Source organism: Haemaphysalis longicornis, unplaced genomic scaffold (genome assembly GCF_048455015.1).
Source record: "Haemaphysalis longicornis isolate Haplotype H1 unplaced genomic scaffold, Haemaphysalis longicornis Haplotype H1 scaffold_8, whole genome shotgun sequence".
NCBI lineage: Eukaryota > Metazoa > Arthropoda > Arachnida > Ixodida > Ixodidae > Haemaphysalis > Haemaphysalis longicornis.
Window position 1 is genome coordinate 182,276,604 of NW_027526445.1, and position 22,491 is coordinate 182,299,094.

A 22,491-nucleotide genomic window follows, 5' to 3' on the forward strand; every position below is an offset into this window, starting at 1 on the left:
TTCGCAGTAACTTCTGTTTTGCACCTAGCTCGCTAAAGTTGCTCCCCGTCCAAGCGTTCGCTCGGCAAACGTACGCCTGCATCCGTGCCAAACTATCAGAAACATGGCGCCGTCCGTTTTATTCTCTCCAACTACGCTCGAACAGTAGCATCTCACTGACGAAGGGGCTTTAAATCACGTCTTCCTCACCGTACCATTCGACGCGACATCTCGCGATTGTGCTTTTTCACAAATATTTTTGCAAAATGTCTCAAACTCTCAATCTCTTTTCCGCCCCCCCCCCCCCCCCCCCCGTCGCCCCAAATAGCACTCCTGCCGTATTCACCCCCATTTCGACGTCGGTTTGCCAAGAAGCGATACTAACCTGCATGTTAAATCATTCGTCCCGAAAATAAGAACGAAACAGCAGCATTGCTGCCTGCATCCTTTCTAGACGTGAGCACGACTGATTAAAGACAGCAATCGTCGTTCACTTTTATCGATCCTTCGTTGTTTTTGTTATATTCTTTCTTTTCCGTGTACCTTACTCCTGTGTAGTGGCTGAACAGTCTTGTGACTTACTCCTGTAAACTTCAGCCTGAATGTTTAACACGCAGTTTAAAAAAGGTCAGGAGGATCTTCAAGCACCTTCAAATCAGTCTCCGACTTCACCGTTGTATGGCAATGCTCACCAACAAGGGTGAACGCTCTCGGCTTAAATTATGCAAAGGTTCAATGGCAGTGAATCCTGCAGCTGTAAATGCAACCAATTAGACGGCCTCCTTACAGCGATGATGCGAACTTCGCCAACCAACTTTGCTTTGCAAGAAAACCATTGATTGGCGATCCACGTCAGCAGGAAACGCGTTTTTTTCGTTCCTCCATGTTCGAAGCACATTTGCAGACGATCATGACCCCAGCGAGTCTGAAAATAGCAGAGCGTTTACTAAAAAGTAACTTGAAAAAGGCAACACCGCTGGAGGAATTTGCGATGCTATCACGGACCGCCACCTATCAAGATGTCCCGCGAGTCTGCACGTTCCGAGCCCAGGCTGATCGAATGGTTCGCTTCAACCACAGCCATCGGAACCCGGCTTGCATGAGGAACTTGGAGGCCCGGGAAAGAGACGCTTCGAGGCACGTGCGCTGACGGCATGCCAAAGAAGGGAAAGAGGTGGTCGAGGAGGAAAACGGGTCCGTCTTGACGCCGCCTGGCATCCCAAACGCCGCGGCCGAGCGCATTGGCACGCATCCGCCTGGATGCCGCTGCAAAGCACGTTCGCAAGCGACTGCGCCTCGCCGAGACGTGCCGCGTTCTGCCGTCTCGCACGAGCCGGGATCAAAGGCCAGCTGGCCGCAGCCGGGAAAGTTTCCGAAGCACGCAGAACTAAAAAGGGCCCGCCACGAGCGCGGGATACGCCCGCGGAAGCGCGCGGTGCCGGCACGTCATAGTTTGGCACAGAGCCCAGCCTGAAAGAGCGCCGCCACTCAGCGCGTACGCGAGGAAACACACAGCGACGACCTTAGAAACAGGACGGAATATCTATTATGTGCCACCCGCTACGCCTGCGCCGCCGCGTCGCGTGCACGCGAATTTGCTCGGGCGAATTTGTTGCACCCGCTGGTGATATAAAAAAACGCTCCGCAAACTGCCCAACTTCCAGACACGGGCGACGAAGGCTACCATATCGAGCTGCGCCCCCGGCCTTCCCCCGGAAGGCCCGAATGCGAGCGGACCGAGTCCCAGGCCGGGCGGCGCGGAGAACGGAAAGGGCGAGTCTACGGCGCCGAGCATCCGGGGGGAGGCGGCGCGCGCGACGGCCGCCGATGCGCCGATGACGTCGTCTCAGCTGAAGCGATGACGTGAGCGGCAGTCAGCGTGCGTGCCGCCTTTCCTCGTTGTGCTCGCGCGCGACCGGGTCGGCGCATGCGCAGAGCGAGCCCCCGGGTCTCGGCGAGCGGGCTCCATTTTGCTGCGCCGGGTTTGTTTTGCTGCTCGCGGCGTCCGCTGGGTGAGCCGCCCGAAACGCCAGAGGTTACGTTCTCGGGGGGGCGACCACCGGTCGTCTGCCGGATACCGTGTCCCGTTGCGTAAGCACATGGTCAAGATGTCGGCGCTCATGTCCCGGGGTCACCGCCAGCACTGCTACCTCTGCGACCTGCCGCGCATGCCGTGGGCCATGCTGCACGACTTCTCGGAGCCCGTGTGCCGCGGCTGCGTCAACTACGAAGGCGCCGACCGCATCGAGGTCGTCCTGGAGACCGCGCGGCAGATGAAGCGCGCCCACGGCTTTCCCGAGGCCGTGGCGAGGCCTCTGTACAAGGGACTGAACGGCGCGCCGCCCGAAGTGGTTCCGCAGCAGCAGCAGCACCGTGCGGCGCCGCCGCCGGGCGCTGCGCCGGCCCCGATGGTGATGGACCGCTTCGAGCGGCGCAACGCCATGCTCGAGTACAGCCAGCGGATGCGCGCGGCAGACCCGCGGGCCGCGCAGGCCTCGGGCGTGCCGTGCAAACGCGAGCGCGACGACGACGACCAGCCGCCCGAGCCGTCGTCCAAGCGCGCCGCCGCGCTGCAAGCGCTGGACGAGGCGGTTCCGCCGCGGCCACCGCTCACGCGCGGCGAGTCGCTGCCCACCGCCGTGATGGGAGTGCCCTTCGACGTGCGCTACAAGAAGGAGCACGCCATGGTGGGCCGGGTGTACTCCTTCGACGCTGCTACGTCGCTCAAGAACGCCCCAGGTGAGCCCCTGCTCGTTTGAAAAGCTTCGCCAGCCGCCATCGCTTTCCCCCTCCGAGAGCGTGCATTTCTTTTCCGGCCCCTACGAGGCCCGGGGGAAAGAGGGGGCGAGCGGCCGCTTACGTCATGGCAGACCGTGCGAAGCCCGTCGGTGACGTAGCCGTTCCGGCGTACCGCGCGAGGGACCGGTCCCAAGCCGGCGGAGACGCGCTTGTGGGGGGGAGCGTCGGCAGCTGGCTCGCGATGGCCGGCGTATCGATCGGAAAGGAACGCGGGTGACCGTAAAGAGTGCGGGGAGCCGACGTGACGTCCGTCAGGCCGTGCAACGTGCCCTCCGCCCCAGGGCGTTGTCGTCGTCAGTTTCGTTGCTACACCAGAGCGCGCAGCAGAGTCCGTGCGTGTGGCGCTCGGCGATAGGCCCGAGATCCGACACTTTCCGAGTCGAGTTGGGTTTATTTTTGCCCCGATAAGGCGCGAGAAGAGATTAGCCTTGCCGGTGGCCTCCGAGTGCGCGCGATACGATCACGCATGAGGCCCCTCTCGAAGCGGCGACGCAAATAACGACGACGCGGCGGCGGCGGCGGATAAACACAAGCGCGCCGTCTGCTCGAGTGGCCCTAGCGTTGCCTATCGGGAAAGGAAGGAGCGGCGAGTTGCCGAGCGCCGCGTCGTCCTTTTTTTTTCGCCGCGTTTACGTCACTGCGCGCGGCTCGACATCACGCAGGCTGGCCCGTCGCCCCTCTCCTGTTCGGGCGGCTCCGTCGATTGAGTGAATGCGGACCTCTTTCCCCGCCGAGGCGAGCGAGCTTTTGAGTTTTTTTTTGTTGGGCGGTGACGTTGTGCGAGGCACCACCGCGCTTGGATGCCAGCGGATAGCTCAACGAAAACCGCCGCTTGTGACGATTTCTGTGTACGCGCGCCGCCTGAAACATCCGAGCGTTGCTAAGCTATTACGTTGTACGAGTCGCCTCATTCTGTGTCGTTTTTCAGTGAATAATTCTTACCAGTTCTCTCGCTCTATTGAACACTACATTTGTCTGATCAGTGGAATGATTTGCGGCTCATCGTAGGGAAGAGAGCCAGTTTGATTTAGGCCACGCTACGTTCCACGTAAAAAGAAATAGGCGTCCAGAAAATTTGCACCCGACCGCTTTCATTGCCCTGCATAATGAATTCCGCCTTCGCGTCAGGGAATCGAACCCGCGGCTTCGTCAGTACTATGTCATCGCTGTGGGTCGCCCTAAACTTTTGGAGGCACGTTCAACCTTTTGCACATTACCAATGGCTGTTTAGAAAACGTGATTTGTTCGAATTTCGCTGCTTCGTCGCTCTTCATGTGAAACTGTATTAGTCTTGGTTGCGTAGAAGAAAAAAAAAAACATTACATGCAGAATTGGCCCCCGATGTCTGCCTTTCAATGCAAAGCGTTCTTTGGGTTGAAGCAATTGTTTGTCCTTAGAGGCGTTAGGGATAGGGAGGAAATGTGTGGCGAGCAGTGAAAGTAGGCATCGTAATACCACTAAAGTTTGCTTCACCACCGTAGTACGTCCCTTGCTGTAATGCACCCTTTACAGGCGGCGTGACCTTGCGGTTGCCAGCCAGAAAGCCATAAAGTAGTCGGGCCATTGTACCCTGGACTAGAAAAATCCAAAGAATGCTTCTTATTAAAAAGCGACAATGGCGCCAAAGCGCGTAAATACGGTGTCGACAACAGCCTGAAGAGCAATTGATATCGTTCAAACGGAAATGCTTGATGTTGACGCCCGTACAATTTTTTTGTTTTTGTGCGCCCAAAGCGCTTTCCAAGTGGACCGTGCCGTTTAGCGTCTAGGGAAAGTATGGTAGGCGTAGTACATCTCGCACACGATGTTGTTCCAAAATCCAGGAGAAAGCATTTTTAAGTTTCGAAATACTGGCTTAACTCAACAGGGTATAACAATGCCGACCCCTGTACGTGGCAAAGCGTTTTGTGTATTGTTATACTGCGTTGGCTGAAGCCAGTGCATTGAACCTTAAGAATTGAAATCTTGATCAGGTTGGCAACAGTTTTGACAAAGAGCTGCGCTTGAATTTCGCAGGCTGTAGGTTTTCTGACGCTTGCAGAGATTTCTCTACATTGCGCGCCGCTGGGAGTGCTGGGAAATTCCGCACGTAATGTGTTGCATTCACGCCGTAAGGCCCAACTTTCACGAAACGCAGTTTGGTGACGAAAAACGCCATGCAGAATGCTGAATTTCGGGGCTTGCCCGAAAACTCTTTTAAAGGAGGTGTGGGGAATTGCTTCATTAAATCGATTGCTTTGTCTCGATAACAGTAATGCCAGTTGTATCGCAAATCTAGTACAGATAATCTAGAAACTAAAGAAAACACATCAAGCAGTGAGTACTTTCTTGGCAACTTTCTGGTTGCTGCTGAACCCGAGGACGCGGGTTCGATTCCCGGCCGCGGCGGCCGCTTTTCTGGTGGAAGGGAGAGGCAAAAACGCCCGTGTGTAACGAGATTTCGGCGCACGTTAAAGATCCCCAGGTGGTCAGAACTAATCCGGAGCCCTCCACTACGGCGCGCCTCGTCGCCTGCGTTGCGTCGGCGCGTTAAACCCTACAATCAGTCGATCAGTCAATCTTTGCGACGTCACAGAATCCGACAATTCCAATCCGCCGACAACAAAAAACACAAGCGGGCGATTGTAGTGGGGCTTCAATGTCCGTTCAATCGGATCACTTGAATGCTAACGTGAAGTTCGCACACGCGTAATTTTGTATGCGTGTGATGGTCCTTACTGCATCACTCCTGTCCATATTACGTCAGTGCGGCGCGAAATTTGACTTTCAACATTTTTTGACTTTCTTTCGGTTTAAAAACCTTTTTTTTTGCGTGCTTGAACAGAAAACGTCCATTTGCGTCCCTTTCATCGTGACGTACTTCCGGTTAAGCAGTGGGCCTTTGATTCAAATACCGTAACTGTTCTTGCAAACGCATTTTAAAGAAGTGAAACCGTATCAGAGTGTCTTTTATGTGTTTTTTGTTCCGTGAGCGAACCAACAATAAGGAGACGAAAAATCGTCTGCTCCAAATCGTCTGCTCCGAGTAGCCACGGCTCATAGCTCCGACGTGCTTGTAAGACGTCACATCCGGGTGTTCGCTTTTAGCCAATCAGGGCTCGCTCAAAAGGGAAACTTTTGAAAGGGACAAAACACGGGAATACCGCCCTTGGGTGAGTTACCAAAGCTTAGCTCTTTCAAACAGAACAACATGGCGCCTTTAAAAGTGGGATGAGCTGTGCCTCTACAATGCGCTCGTCCTTAGCGCGAGGGCGTGGTTCTCTAACAATGTTATTCAATAACGCTGGAAACGCGCGGCTGGAGCATTTTGTTCCGCGGTTAGCCTTGTCGCAACAGCTGCTTGGAACGGCGTGGCTGCCGTACTTGCATCGTTGCCGCCAGCTGCGTCGCCTTCGCTGGAACGCGACGTGGATGCATGACGCATCGTTGTAGGACCCCCGGTAATGGCCGACTATCGCCCACTTGTATCGCCCCGCTCCGCGGCGCTCGTTGCGATTGAGATGGGTGTTAGTTTCAGCTCGGTTAAAACCTGTGTAACAGCCTTTTTGGTGTCGCCAGCTGTGCGCCTGCTAAACTTGACGCGCCAGTTTAGCGCTCGTCTCGTCGATTTGCCGGTGCAGCGCGCACTCGGCGTTGCCGAGGGTAGACCTAGTGCAGTAGCCGGTCATGAGAGCACGTATTCTGCACTGAGGAGGGTGGGAATTTGTGCATGCCTAATAAAGAGTCCTCAATATCTGCTGGACAGGCTTTGTGTGACGGTATTGGTCGATTAGTAAATGTGTCACTCGTGGTGTAACCTATACGTTATTGAGCATAGTTCTTGTGCAGTTTCCGTTCGAGTGGACAGGCTACTCCAAGCAGAACCAGCGCTGCACTGGCCTGCACCGCCGGTGAATAGAATAGCAAAGGGCAAAGCGTCAATAGAAAATAGCGTCGTGCCACGCTGCGGTTCAGGGAATCGGAGGAAGCGAGCATTGCACCGCCTGTACAAGTTTCACTAAGTTCGTAGCGACGTTAGGTGACGATGCTTGTGAGCCTCATTTTATAACACGCCTGCGCATCGTTCATTGGTCCTAGGTTTGACAACCCCGCTTGTCTATGACGTGATGATGGAAATGGAATGTATCTTAAAGGAGCCACGAAGAGAAAATACTTCGTTTAATATGAAAGAACTAAGATTCAGTGTCTCACTCAGCTCCATTAGAGCCACAAAATATACTTTTTTTAACGAAAAAAAGCAAGAAGTATTTCAAAACTTTCAAATTTTGCGCCACAGTGGCGTGTTATGAGCAAGAATGACGTCATACGGGCCAACAATAAAACAATTTTCAGTGCGTTAACTGCAAGTTAGCATTCAAGTGATGCGGTCAGAATTTGTTTTGCTGTTTCTTTCTCAACTACGCCCGTGTTCTTCCTCTTTTTCGAGGTGTTAGTAAACCAACTCGCCCAGCTTTTCGTGTTGACGCAATAAGAGGTAAATAAGGAGAACTGGAAGCTGCTGCTGCTCAACTCGGGCGCTCTTGGCATTTCGCCTCCGGCAACAGAAATAAATACTACTACTACCACCACCGAGTCCTAGAAACGGAATTACGCGTCTTGTTTGCGGTCGCTGTTGTCACGGCAGGCTGCGGTGTTTATCCGGCCCAAGGTCTTTGCGGAAGGCCTCCTTACGACGCGTTTCTTCCAAGTGGAGCAACACGGCGGGAACTTGCTCCGCTGGCGGTCCTTTACAACGTGGCACCTTGCATTAGTGATCAGACGGGGAGAGACAGGAGGGAGAGATACTTTAATGTGACGAAATCTTCCGATTCGTGCGCGTAGGTTTTCGCTCGAGGGAAACGTCGTCTGCATGCAGATGGTCTCCCGCGGCGATGCTCTCCAAGAGTACGGAAACAATGGACCGTGGTGTTGCGATGCGCGTCGAAATATGCATCTGTGAAGTTCCCAGCCTTACCCCAACATGGGGAACACGAATCTGCCAGCGCTGTCGACTGTGAACGAGAGAGAGAGAGAGAGAGAGAGAGAGAGAGAGAGAGAGAGAGAGAGAGAGAGCGCTTGTTTTGCGTGGTGACGAGGCGGGTGAAATAATAAATAAAAGTAGTGGCGCGGGCGGAGGCGCTTGATGGATTTCCCCTTCGCGGTAGCGGACGGCGGGGCTGTTGACGCTGCGGCCGGAGACGTGAAGGTAGCGTGTGTAGCGTACGTGCCGGTCCGGGTCGGGGGGAGGAGGGGGAGGGTCATTTCTTGCGCCTCGCTCGCTTCGTCGTCCTCCTCGCCAAGTGACCGGTCGTACGTGCACGACGTGTGACGTGTGCGCGACCTTTTGCCTCCTCCTTTAACTCCTCAGCCGCCGCTGTTGTGGGGTCCATATATCGCGCGTTCGCGGTGGATCAGTGTCTTGTCTGCCGGCCTGGTAGTTCGGTGTCCACGATAGCCTTTCGCGAGAGCGAACACCTGACTAAAACGAACTTTCGAGGGGATTATATCCTAAACAACATTGAGGTTGGCTTGACTCGAAGGAACAAAAGTATATATTACATCCATATAGCAGTAGTAGCAAATACTTTTTGTTAGGCCGAATATATATAAAGTGCATACACATCCGCCGCGGTGGTTTAGTGGATGACGCTTTGTGCCGTTGAGCCCAAGTACGCGATTTTGCTTCCGGTTGTAGCGACGTTTTTTGTTCTTTTTTGTTTTCTGGGGGTAGCCGGAACGGGAAACCGACCATGTGTCGAGATTTAGGCCCTCGTTGAAGACTCCCGCGTATTGAAACCCCTGCATCGCTGTCCACTGCAGCGCGCCTCGCACCGGAGGTGTGTCTTCGGCGCGTTAAAACTCAAAAAGTTGAAATTTAGCTAGAGGGGAAATATAGCGGAGTTTCTCTCTGTGACGAGAAAGAGAGGAATCGCGGAGCAATATGGGCAGTTAGTCACCCAGACGAGTTCTGTTGGCGTCGCCGTGGCCCGCGCCAGGCAGGTGATCGGTTGGTGTTGTGGGCCATTTGAAAGGTTAATGGCACGAGGCAGCGGAGCGCCATCTGCGGAGCGAACGAAAAACTCGAAAGTTAGTCGATATCGCCGTATGATCGAAAGGTTGGTCAGCCCAAGGCCGCACGGAGAACTGCGCCGTGCCGTAGCGTGCACCAGAAAAGTTGCAGCCGTTATGACCTTTCAAGGGCCTCGGAACGGAAAGTGCTATGGGAGGGTGGAGAGGGAGAGAGGGAGGGGGTTGGCAGTGCTAGCGTGCGACACTCTAGCCTAGAGAACGCGTGAGAAGTGTCCAAACAGCGATAAGAGCTCCCCCGGTGTCTCTACCCGTTCCTGTCGTTCTCGCCAGCCTACTGGCCACTCCACGGGTACTTATCTATGCGCCTGCGAGCGTTCGCTCCTCGCTTCCAGCCGCGCGTTCAACGGCGAGTCAAGGGCCAGACCCGTTGTATGTTCTGCGTCATCGGTGACGTCACGGGTCGGGTTGGTACTCGCAGCTGCTGCGCTAGTGTGACCGCGCTCTCCCCGCATTTTTAACAAGACGATAGTCTTTCTCGGGCTACTTCGACGCTAATATTTTGGCCTGTCTGTCTGTCTGTCTGTCTGGCCCTCGATTAGGTGCGCGGCCAAAGTCACAGGCGGTGTTGAACGAAACGTTTATGTAGCAGAGCATTTCTAAACTTATAAATCGGGAAACACACTTTTCAACATTTTTCACCCCAAAGAAGGCATATTTGAGGCAATACATCAATACAGAAGGGATATTTGCAGTGTACTTGTGATTAAAAAGACACGGCTGGTGGTTTTTTTTTTTTTGCAAAAGTAAATGAAAAAAAAGAGAACCGGCCATCTCCCCTAACGTGAAACCTGGGGAGGGGGCGAAGCATGCAGTGTATAAGTGTATTCTTGGCGCCTTGGCATTTTTGCCGACGGAGATGAAACCGTTGGCGGTAGAGGTATACAGCTTTGCCGTAAAAGTTTCGTGTCTTTGAAGCACTAAGCTCTCAAGCGTGAGGCATTGGAAAACGAGTGTCCCGGTGTTTTAGTACCGTACTACATGATACTACGACATGAGACGCCGACAGCCCTAGCCCCGAAAATACGCTGTCGCCCGCGACACTAGAACTTCTGACGTCATTCCAAGTGCAGCAGTAACGAAAGATTCCAGTGGATGGCGCGTTGAATGGCCTTGCGTACCCTACCTTATAGCGGAGCAGTGGAAGTGAGTTGATTTACAGAAGAGGGGGGGAAGGGCGGGAAAGGGGGGGGAAAGGGGGCTGACGGCTATCTCCTATAGACGACATTTTGCAATGAACTCCGCATATACGCGGTCAATTTCTTTTTTTATGCTGAAGTCCGGGTTCTTGAACAGTGAAAGCTCTCATTACAGCACGTCACAAGCCCGGACATGCACGAACACAGCAAGCGTAAAACGAGAACAAACCGAGAATTGTGCAGAAACTGTCTCGAGCCTGATTTCGGATCGCCGTTTCGATTCCCGGCGGCCGCTTTTCTGGTGGAGGCGGGAAATGAAGGTGCCCCCCGTGTGTCGAGATTTGAGCGCCCCGAGAGGTATAAATTTGCGCCACCCACCCGACCACAGGGTAGATCTCTTCCGTTAGATCCCCAGATATGTCGTCGCTTCACTGCGTTCGCGCCGCTGCGTTGTTCGTTATCGCAGTGCACCAGAATGAGAGGCGGTTGTGATTACTATATCACTCCTTTTATCTCAAACAGCAGCTCATATAGTGGTGTGTGTGCGCGTACTCGCGAGGGACAAAGCCATTGGTGACGTCGCATTTGAGCTATCAAGTCGACGTGATTTCAGAAGCAGTTAATCACTTCAGCGGAGACCATGTTATCCGACCGCGAGTCCTCGAGGAGACCGACGGCAACAAGATAGAGGCAGCTAACTATAGAGCTCGCCGTTTCTCTTATTTATCTTTTTTTTTTTTCGGTGACAGCGAGAGATTGTGAATTTCCGCTGCGTCGACGTCACGTCACGCCACGGTCGAGCGGAAGAAGGCGGGTAGAGGCGGTCGCGATAACGGCAATCTCTTATCGGTGCAGCGACCGCGTCTGCCTATACGAGTCGAGTGTTGTCGCGTCGTCGCTGGGTGGCAAATAGATGAGAAGGCCTCGTTGCAGTGCATCGTCGCGTTTCCGTGATAAGAATGGGACATTCCGGACTTTGTTGTTCACGCCCTGCTAGATTAGCTCGTCGAGTGCCCCAATTATAGTGCTTCTCAAAGCTTTGTGATGAAATTAGGCCTCTAGATGAATGCACTGGAAAGGTGTAGTGTGTTTGTGATCCTTTGGTAGCCTTCAGTCGTTCTACGGGGTCGCAATAGACGCACTGGCAGGCTGTCTGTAAGCATGTCACAAATACTCCAATGTGGGCAGTTTATTATATAAATTACGGAGATGGGGTGCTAGGTGCGGGTGAATTGTGCAGTGATATATCGCACAGCCGTGTTGTAAGCGGGACCAATTGACGGACGTAAAATTGGCCTATTGCGCAAATTTTCGGCCTCGCATGAGATGGGACACGTGCGTAGCAAATTCACAGTGTGACACATGGGTATTTCCGCCCGTCTTCGGACGGGAAGTAGACTCTACATACACTCGGATGCAGGAAAAACGCCACTTTTATTGAAGCGGTGTTCACGGTTTAGTCATGTCATATGTGATCAAGTTTCCGCCTGTTTCCTTGTTATTCAGACTGGCGCGCGCCCTGTGGTCGTTTCAAAAGCGCCCCCCAAAGAACACGCATAGCGGCATCTTCCGTAACTCGTGACCAGCACTTTTTAGGGGCTGGGGCTGTTGGCGTCTCCTGTCGTCGTAATCGTCGTTCGTCTCGCGCTAGAACGTAACGCGTATAAAAAACACTGGGGCACTCGTTTATGCCTCGTGCTAGAGAGCTTCGTGCTTCGAAGACGAGACTCTTGCAGCAAAGCTGTATACCTGTACCCCCCAACGGTTTTATCTCCGTTGGCAAAAACGCCAAGGCGCCAAGAATACACTTAAACATTGCATGCTTCTCCCCTCCTCGGGTTTCACGTTATTGGAGATGGCCCGGCATTTTTTTTTTTAAGTGGGGGTCAGGGTATGGCCATACTGAAAGACTCCACCATATCCCTCTTTTCTTGCATACATGGGCCTCTCCTCGTGACGGTGACGAGAGAGAGAGAGAGAGAAAGAGAAGCGTTAGTAAGAATTGAAGCGAGCACGATCATTTGTCGGGGTCTTAACTCCAGAACTCCGGGCCGGCTGTTACCGCCCTTTCCGCCAGCAGTAGCTGCGTGTCAGGACAACAGCGGTGACGAGAGATTTCGTGCCACAGGCGACGCGGAAATCGTTGAGACTGAAATCCCCATCACCTGGCTATTGTCAGTGAAAAACGGCGTGGGTAACTGCCAAGACTGCGTGTGAATCGGCCGGAGAAACAGGGACAAGGCCTTCTTCTCGGTTAAGGGAGGCTCCCGGGCCGGTTGGTTGGCTCGCGGTGCTTGGCGCCGTCTGCTGCTGTCGGCGTCTTTTGCCACGTCGAATAGCGTCGGCGTCGCACACACAAAACACAAGTTAGCCTGAATGGGAGTTTCTTGGCTGGGATACGTCTTTTAAACTCCTCACGACAGGCGGCCTGCTCCCACGTGTGGTAGTATGATGGTGGAAAAACTGCCAGTTTACACCGGGGGCCACAAGCCGTCGTAAATAAGCGCATTTACCACGGTTGTACCTCTTCACAAAACGCAGTATCTGGCTGTGATTACTGCGTTTGTCCTAATGGGAGTATTAAAAACTCCCACGCCACCTCCATTTCCTTCTCCTCCTCCTTCACCCCTTCCTCCTCTACGCGTCATTACAAAATGGCTGCCAGTTGGTGTCGTGTGTCGTGTGAGCTCCAGCGTCCCCGAACATTTATTGCCAGTGTGAACTTGCGGCCGGACGAACGGATGTGAAGTGCTTCCCAACAACCGAAGCTCGTTGCGAACATTGTGGAACCAGCCTGGACTGACGTGCGACGGACTGCAACGTCGCCTCTGAGTCACCGACCTTCGAGCCGACGGAATACGCCAGCGAGCCGACGCGAGGCCTAAATTCAGTGATCGCTGAGAGTGGCTCGTTAAAAACAACGCGGTTGTGCCTCTGCGAGGTGGTTGAAGGTAAGATTTTCACGTTTTTTATTGTACGCAACATTTTGGGAGACTTGTGCCCCTTCTAGCGTCAAATAAACTCAACGTGTTTCCCGCGCCACTGCACGGGCGATTCTCCGCCACTCGAGGTGAGCGTTGTGCTTGAAAGACGGCACCATGCCCGGAACGTCATTGGGGAGGCCGAACGGTGTGAACGCAATGCGTATTTGCGCGGGTCTCGAGCAGAACACTCACTCATTCACACTCGCAAGCAGAATGAAAACTGTCCGAACTCTGGACGGCTGTTAGGTGTTTTTGTTAGGCTGTGTCTGTGGCTTACTGGCAAGCGAGGGTGAACTTGGCCGGTCAAACGTCGCCGGGCGGCCGCTTTTCCTGAGAAGTAGGTGTGGTGCCAGCCGCGCCTGCTACGAGGAGGGTGACTGCCGCGTGCCGCCGGCGATTAATTGCATTCACTGGAAAGGGAGAAGGTCGGGGCCCCGTGGGAGCTCTCCGTACGCTAGGCGCGTGTAACTATAACCAGCAAACGCCATTCGAGGGAGCATTCTGTAGAGTCAACAGACGACTGCTTATTTTATTATTATTTTTTTTTTTTTGAAGGGGGGCACGCGCAGGTGTCACACCGACCGAAATTTTTCCTTAACTTTCGGTGAGGGGAGAGAGGGGCAGTGCGGGGGGTAAAACCTGAAGCTCGTTCCCAGAACACTACACGCAAGGAAAAGAGGGAAAGGAAGCATTTTGAGAAGTTGGTCGCCACAGGGGTCGCGCACCTTTTTGAACAGCAGAACACTTCGTTTTGACGAACTAGTGAGCGCGCAGGTGTCTCGGACAGAAGTGCAATTTTGCGTAGCTTTAAACAAACATTCAGATATTCGGAAAGTTGGACACAAGAGTGACAAGTGCAGCGTCTTTACAGTGCCGTTTCTTTTTTTTTTTTCTTTTTTTCAGGTCAGATGCCCAATATGCCTCTGTATTTGTTACCGCAGATTGAAAGCGTTTTGCTATCCCTCTAATGAATGTGCTGCTGTGGCTTCCAGGGGAATTCGCGAGGGGGTGCGGCAACGTCAGCGTTTGGGAGGCTGGTGCAAGCAAACAGCGCATCGACGACATGCTGACCTCATTGTTTGCAAATGGCTTAAATTTGTTTCGTTGAGGAGTGTTGTAGAGAAAGCTCTTTCCAAGATACCTTGTGTTCTCGATGTAGGTGTTTTGTTGATTCTGTGTTTTTATTGTCTTATTAACGTGTTCGCACGTATATCGTATTCATGTAATTTTTATGCAATAAATTGACTGTGCAGAAAACAAACTTTTCACGTTTCGCCATTCAACGTTTGAAGCGGAAAAAGACTAGAAATTACGTGATCCCCAACGAAAAATAAAAATGCGGCCTGTGCCCTTATTAAGAACTCCCAAATGCAGTAATAAATTCCACTGCAGCGCATATATATGAAGCGCACAAAAACACACACAAAAAAACCTCGAATGCAGGTCAACACTGCTCCCAATGCGCCCCCTGAAAACTCCCTGTTGGAGGAAACAATACACTCCCAATGGTACCCCTGGAAACTCCCATTGTAGTGGCAGTAAAATGAAACTCCCATATGCTACTGAAAAAACTGCCGAAATAATGGGAGTAATGCGAAACTCCCATTGGAAGGAGTTTTGAAAACTCCGAATTGGTACTGAGTTATGACACAAGCCATTTACTCCCATTCCGGCTTATTTGTGTTCTGTGTGCACGATAACGGCACCGTTATTCCTCGACACTGCCGCCGCCGCCTGGGCCACTGCCAGGGTGGTGCCCCCCTGCCGGGCGGCGGCGTGTACGGTTTCTGGAGCGTGCGCCCGTAGCTTTCTTTTCTGCAGAGTGACGGCCGACTGGGTTCCGCGCCAACGCTTTTCGGCAGGCCTTACGTTGGCGGGCGGGATGACGTAGTGGCGTGCGCTCTCAACGTCATCGTTCGGGGGGTCGACGATTGAGCCCTTCTGAGCGGCTTGGATGGGTCGGCTTCTGGGCGGAGAGCTTGGTTTGAGCAATATCTCCGGTTGCCGTCCTCATAAATCTTCGGACATGGGTTCAACCGGTTCCTTTTTACTCGTCACAACTAGGTGTAGGGTCAACGCGCGGGACATCTTTATATCCCAGAAACATCTAGGTGCCAGGTACTGTACTTCAGTTGACGTGATTTGACTGCAGCACGGTTTCATCTTCGAGACGAACAACATTTAAGATTCCTATCGTCCTAGAATGCTCGAACGTAATCAGAGGTCAGCAACCTGTCCGTTGTAAAGTATCTAACCGTCACATTTTTGCCGTAAATGAATCCACGCCGTCCGCGTCGACGCGCTGGGCTGTCCAAATGTAGCATCGGTGCGGAAATGTCCTGCTTGATATGTAGTGGCAGCAGCGAATATGCTCTTATCGCCCAGATTAGACCTAGTGTGCCCTCCAACGGGCCTTCCCTTCCTCTGCCGTTGACAGCAAAGGTGGATGTAAACAATGGCAGAGGGGGAATTGCAACACGGGAGACAGCTGCCTCCTCGCGTGACGCGGTGTTTGTGCCACGTGCACCGACTCGGCCCCGGAGCTTGCGATATCTCGACGAATGTGACGCCGCTCTCGGAGCACTAGCCTGTTATTGAAGGAGCGTTGCCAGCCCGCTATCTTCCTTTCTTAGCGCGACCGTGTGCAACCTTCAAGGCTGCAAAAAGTTGGCTCGGTTTCCCCTATGCGGTGTTTTTGTGGGTCTTTGGTCGGGCGACGGTAAGACGGGTGCAGCACTTGGACGCGGAACGGTTTGCTCGTTGCAATTGCTTGTTGCAATTGGACGCGGAACAGCGTTTGCTCGTTGCGAGCGTCCGTGCTATCGCACACAGTGAGGCTTTAGCTGTGAATGTGTGTTCTCCTCCGCGAAAGTGTCGCCGATATGGCGTCTGCTGTCGAGGCGTAACGCCCGAGGAGAGGTGGCAACCTATGAGTCATTGCGCTTGAGAAACCGAAACGGCGTCTGCTAGTGTAGATACCGTGCTCATTGGTCGTGGTGGATAGCTTCGTAGACCGGCGGCATTGTGTAAGTGTGACCAACTCAGCTACTGATTATGCTCCGTGCGGGAGCAGAGTTGCGCGTCTGGTTTTGAGCGGCCTCCGCGCCGCCGGTTTCACTTCGGCAGGAAAGCCCGCTTTCAGGGCTGCGCATAAAACTTCCGTTTTCAGTTGTGCGCGTGTGAGTTGCGTCGGCCGCTCGCATCGCCGCAGCAGCCGGCGGTACCGGCGCGGCGGCTCCTACGTGCGTGTCGGGTGGCGTGCTTCGCCGCACAAATTTGGAACTCAGAATGACGGGTGGAGGCGCGACTCCGCCTTCGGACGTAGTTTATGATAACGAATTTTCGTTTTGTAGCCTAAGCTACACTGGCCGAGGTTGAGCAGTTTCGCGTGCGCCGTGAAGGGCCGTTCTGCGCAAGCGCGAGGAGCATTGGATTGGTTTGGATCGGATGGGCTTGGATTGGATTAAATTGGATTGTGTTGGATTGATTGGGTCTGCACATTCGCCGGTCTGCGCATTCCAGAGGAGTGACGTCATAGCCGCGGCACACGCACTGGCGCCGGCGCGTGCTAGCTATGCACCTCCGTTGCCAAGTCTGACGCTGCACAGGAGCCGCTTGATAGCCGTTTCGCGTGGCTCCTGGAGAGCCGTGCTGCGCATGCGCGAGGAGCAGTGACTGGACCGGACTGGATTGGATTGTACTGGACTGTATTGGATTGAATTGGATTGGATTGGAAATCGTTTTAGCAGCAGTAAGGATGATAATCAGCTAATCCTAGACAACCAGGAAACCTAACAATAACCAGCTGAACCTTAGCTCACGCTACGCATACCCTAGCATAGCCGAGCTAAGCTACTGCTAATTTTTTAATACCATCTGCAGAGGAAAGTTCCTTTCCCATTCAGGAGCAAATATTAGGTATTTGTAGGGCCATGCTTTAATGTCGTACGTAATGCCTAAGACATAGAGTTTCATACTAATGTACACTAGAGGGAAATCTGGCGCCACTGTCTAGGGGAGCCGCGCTTCAGCGAGCGTGCCGTCATGTACCGGGCAGGCACGTTCCACTTGTCCTTGGCACGGCTCCTGAACAGGCTGAAAAGTTGCCTCTGGCTGCAAAAAAGCGACAATATTACTCTAAAAGATTATTGAAATTTGTTTCGTTATTAAAAAATTGAACTTCCAGAAAGATTCATTCGTCAGTAATTATTTAGAAGCCTTATGCACGATGCAGAAGAAAAAAATGTTACTTTTCTGGCTTCGAGACAAAAAAGAAGCCGTACGGCTAGCTAAGCCAAGTAGGCGAGGAACGTCGCTCGCTGCAATGGCGACACCTACGGCGGCTTGCGATTGCAGCGCCAGATTTCCCTCTAGTATATATTAGTATGAACCTCTATGGCCTAAGAGGCATTCAGTTGCATTATCATTATGCGTCTTAATTATCTGTCCTAATTCGGGACAGTAGGAGCAGCGAGGGAGGATTGTGCGACTTCCGTTTCTGTTCGTTGCTGTTGGTGGCAACATTGAACTGGTCTATTGGAGAGCGGCTGTGGCAGTGATCGGCCAGCTCAGTGAGTGGAGCCATTCTGTGTGGCTCGCAATGCATGCTGAGGCTACACGCAGCAGTTGTCATGACAACGAGCAACGATAAACGGGGAAGCCTGTTATTGACCATGACTATTTCTGCTCAGCAGCGCGAGAGAAGTTTCTGCAACCTGCGCACTTCATTGTTACCGTACAGTTTGGCAGCTGGATTGAGTGGTACAGGAAGATAGCCTCATGATAAGGAAGCACGTGGCATGACACAAGTTTGCGATAGGGTGTTTACAACGTGGATAAGTCGAGCCTCGATCAGGGGGAGTGTACATGTAGCTTAGCCACTCCCGTTTCAGCTGCTTTGACCTATATCTGTGTCAATAGCCGCAATAGTTAAAAAGGACTTAAGATGGCAATTCAGTGGTGCAAAAGTGCCCTCCATGTATGGCCGTGACTAGTGGTGTTAAATTGTGTTGTGCCCTTTGTCTTTGCGCAGGCTACGCCAGTGTGTGCAGCACACCGAGCTCTACGGCCAGTTCGTTGTCTCCGCTCAGCAGCCGGGCAGCCCAGTCTCCAGACAGCGGGGGCGCAGCCGCGGCTTCCCAGCAGCCACAGCCACAGCAAGCTCCGCAGCCGCAACAGAACGGCACGGCGGGCCCCATGGCTGCCCTCCTGACGGTCGCCGAGGCCGTGCCGCCGACGTCGCCTCGCAATGGGGTCGTGCCCGCTGATTCAGCAACCAGCAGCTCAGCATCGCGGCCCCGCCAGTCCCCTCCCGCGGGGGCCCACAAGAAGTCCTCACGGCACACGCCGGGGGCAACTACGGTCGCCACCGGATCGGCCGGCGACGCCGACTGCGGCGCTATCTCTGCGCCGAGTTCCTCCTCGTCATCATCGGAGGCAGCCGCCGCTGCCGCGGCAGCGGCGACACTCAAGTGCACGTTGTGTCAGGAGAGGCTGGAGGACACTCATTTCGTCCAGTGTCCGTCGGTGGGTCAGCACAAGTTCTGCTTCCCGTGCTCGCGGGACAGCATCAAGAGCCAGGGGGCGTCGTCCGGCAGCGAGGTGTACTGCCCGAGTGGCGAGAAGTGCCCGCTGGTCGGCTCGTCGGTGCCGTGGGCCTTCATGCAAGGCGAGATCGCCACCATCCTGGGGGACGAGTACAAGCTCACCAAGGGCGCGGCCGACACCTAAGGAGACCCCGGGAGTCGCTCACACCTTGGTCACTTTGATGCTGCCGCCTGCGGCGCAGGACGGCGGTTGGCAGCCGTTGTCTGCTTGCCTTCGGGGCCCGGCCGCTGGGGCCGCCCCGTTTTTCCAGCCCTTGTGTCGGCCGTCGTGAGGCCCGGCTTGTCCGTGGAGCCTGCGAGAAACACGTGCGCACGGACGCCCCTTGTTTCGCGCGCTCACGCATGCCAGCGCGAGCACGCTCCTCGTCCAGTGTGCACCCCGCCCGCGTCGACAGTCCGTTTGTGTCGGCCGCCACCGCCGCCCCTCTTCTCTGCACGACGAGGTGTGCGGTCCGTGGCCCGTGCTCCCCTTTCTGCACCGCGGGGTCGCGCGTGCTGCGTGTGCACGCGCGCTGCTCGAACCTGCCCTGTAAATAAAAGTCCATGCGGAGTCCACTGTACAGCTGATCGCAAGCCTCCTGTCCCGTCTCTGGGTGCCTCCTTGGCTCTGCACTTGGCTCCCTGGGGGATGCCTTGCGGAGCTTGGGCGTACACCGCGTTGCTTTCGATCCACGAGGCACGTGCTAACGTTGAATTTTTGTGGATTCTGATGAGTAGATACAAATAAGGTAAACATTTCAACATTTAGCGGGTAGGGTTGTGCGTTTGGGAAAATAATTTTCGTACTGATAAACGGTGGGTTGTCTCTTTGTTACGAAAGTATTCATTCAGTATATTTGGTTAAAGTGACAGTCTTCTAGGCAGGACTAGATGTAGTGGCAGAAAGTGAGCTTCCAGTTAGTAAGTAATAGACGAATGCTAAGGATGAAATGACCCGGCCCACAAAGATATTGCAATTACCTGAGTCAAATAACTGCAGAGAACAGAGTTCTGACGATGGCGCAATTTTGTGCGATAGGTGAGAGCTTCAGCATTTACTTGCCATGCTGCAGTGGCCCCAGTTGCAAGTTCGGTTTTATATCTCTGTATACAAATTTTTATGACAGGGTCAAATTGCCAGTACTTAATAGATGCGGCTGTGAAGCTGACGCCATGCCTTCCACTGCCTTGGCCGAATACATTGTGCACGCGCCTCCGAAATGATGTCCTGTGTCCTGTAAGTTTAATCTGAATTCTTGCAAGGCGTTTGTCATGTATTTTGCAAAGCCAGGAAATTTCAGAAAAAAATATCGCTGCTTTCAATACGAAGGTATTAGCTTGCTCTTTTCAGAATATACTTTTCCAAAACAGTAATTTAAGGCTTCTGAAGGGATTGCCATGTATGGTTCAGGAAAATTTTAGTTTTAATATGCAAGAATGTAAGATGAAATGTACCACGTGTAGAACAAGCCTTAATTCTCGCCACCGGCTGTGCCATTCATGCCAAACTAAAACTTTTAACGTATCAGCCTTTCCTTTCACGAGGCGCGTGAAGAGTTCAGTACACATGAGCTGCTGTTCCAGTTGAACCCGTATAGGAAAGGTATTTCGTCCCTCCTTCGGTTGAAGTGGTACTTTCAGAACACTAGGAAAGAGAGAAAACGGAGAAAAAATTTGCATTCCACATGGGATCCGAGACCACAACCTTCCGAAAATGCAACACGTCTGTTGCTCTACCAGTTGAGCTGCATTGCTGAATTCCCTTCCAGTTTTTTTAGTATTAATGTGTGTTTCCTGCATTCAGGAGTGGTAGCCAGCACTGCTCTGACAACTTCGGCCTGAAGGGGATTTTTTACATGCGTAAGGCTTTCTATGCAGACTCCATGAGTAATCATGTCTATAATGCTGTCTCACATTGACGGCATAAGCAAGTGCCTTTGTCAAAACATGCGCACCTTGTAGAAAGAAATTGGTGGTGGTGGTTGTGGTTTGCGACGGGAAAAGGAAAGGAAATTCACTTGGGATATTTTGAGCTCGGCAGGGGGCTCACCGGGGTACAACCCAGTGCAGGGGAAGGGAAGTAGAGGGGGAGTGATAGGATAAAGTAGAAAGAGAGAGAGAGAAAGGTATAAAGAGAGCTGTCAGTCCTAGAAAGCTGCCAGTCCGGGCACATCAGTCAATCACTGCACTCTCCGGGCTACAGCCGCTGCGTAAGGCCGGTCGTCTCCAGGAAATGGAGCAGATGAGCGAAGACTTCCCGTTGGGTTGCCGCAGGCCCCTTCGGGAACAGAAGGTCCTCCATGCCGACGCTGGGAAGGCCTCGACGCTGGAGCGCTCGGTGGAGCTCTGCTCTCGGCCCCGCGTGGCGGGGGCAGAAGCAGAGTAGGTGCACGAGCGACTCCAGTTCGGAACAGTCCGCACATGTAGGGGAGTCCTTGCGCCCGCGTCGGTGCAGACGCTCCGCCACATTGCAGCAGTTGAGCCGCATTCGGAGAAGCAGGCAGCGGGCGTCCCTGCTACCTGCTTCTCCGCATGCGGCTCAACTGCTGCAATGTGAATTGGTCGGTTATACGTCGAATACCACGCAGAAACTTTTTCGAGAGTTACCCTAATGATGCGTGAGTATTTTTCAGTAATCTTCTGCCGTTTGTCGCCTTAGTCAGCTGTCATGATGTCAGAAAGGATCGCGAAAACGGACAAACATGGTTACAAGCCGAAATAATTAGACCAGCATGAGACGGCGACAAAAATGTTTGGTAGCCACGCTCACGCACCTTTCGAAAAGGAGGGATGAATTTGTTAAATAGGCGAATGCAATAAATATATACACGAGTTCGCGGTGCTTGCGTTCCTTTTACTTCGAACAATGCTTCAGTGAGCCGTTATGATCGTCTAGGCGCCATTGCAGTAGAAACACGGTTGGCGGCGTAGGGCTACGCGTCCAGAGGCTGCGCTCATCTCCTCCACCAAACGGCAACGCAAGGTGTACGGCTGACGTAATATACAGGCGTAAGAGCGCACCGAGCAGGCGCCTCCTCCATGTGACGTCAAAGCTGTCACGCCACCTGCGGCGGGTTACTAACACAACCGCCCGCAGCCTTCCGCAGCGAGCGCTCCAACCTCTTTACACACCGACTTATTTTGCACCACTTTCGAGAACGAACACGCGTAGGGTAGTGGGATAGACGGATGCATTCAAACGGAGAAGTTACAGGCTCGGAAGTAGTGCAGGATGCTCTGTTCCATGGAAGAGAGAGAGAGGGAGAGAGAAATGAGAACCGAGCTGTTTGGCCGACGATGAACGCCTTCGGAAGTTCGTCGACGGTACGGTACGCACCACTGGGGGCATTGGCCAATGGTTCATTGTACTAAGAAAGCGGACTCCGCGCGAGCACAATTAATGATGGCATTGTGATGAGACGGGAAGTTCCTGCTTACGATAATGTCGCATGAACAAGCCAGGACGATGAACTCGATCGCTGCTGTAACGAACGTCTTTAGCAACACGGAGACGGGCACTTTCTGCTCGGCTCCTGACAACAGGCCATGGCAGAGCACTTGGTGTGGAGCTGAGGCTGCCATTTAAAACGTAGGTCTCTTGCACCTAGCCTTCCGCGGCCTACGGCGCTACCGTCCGCCAAATTTTAGCGCGCAGCACTTTGGCGGCCGCTACTATAGTTAGGCGGCGACGACGGCGTCGTAGCCGAGCGAGCCAAGACAGAAAGAAAACGGTGGAGGAAAGTGTGACGGTCGGGCAGTATGGTGAGACCGCACGAGACGCTCCTCGGCGACGACGCTTGGCGAAAGTGTGAGGGGGACGCAGTGAGACATGCTCCTCGTTGCGTGGCTCATCCGGACCACGTGACATTTGCGCGGGAGGTTCAAACACGATTTACACATGCTCGGCGGTGGGGACGCGCTGTAGGGTAACGGCACAGT

General features: G+C 53.5%; 1 protein-coding gene across 1 annotated transcript; it reads left to right on the forward strand.

Moving 5' to 3' along the window:
* Positions 1–1,817: 1,817 nt before the first annotated feature.
* Pits (Protein interacting with Ttk69 and Sin3A) lies at positions 1,818–19,141 on the forward strand. Its single transcript, XM_077680734.1, has 2 exons — positions 1,818–2,718; positions 18,000–19,141. The coding sequence occupies exons 1-2, from the start codon at positions 2,079–2,081 to the stop codon at positions 18,695–18,697; spliced, it is 1,338 nt and encodes a 445-aa protein (XP_077536860.1). The 5' UTR covers positions 1,818–2,078; the 3' UTR covers positions 18,698–19,141.
* Positions 19,142–22,491: the final 3,350 nt, after the last annotated feature.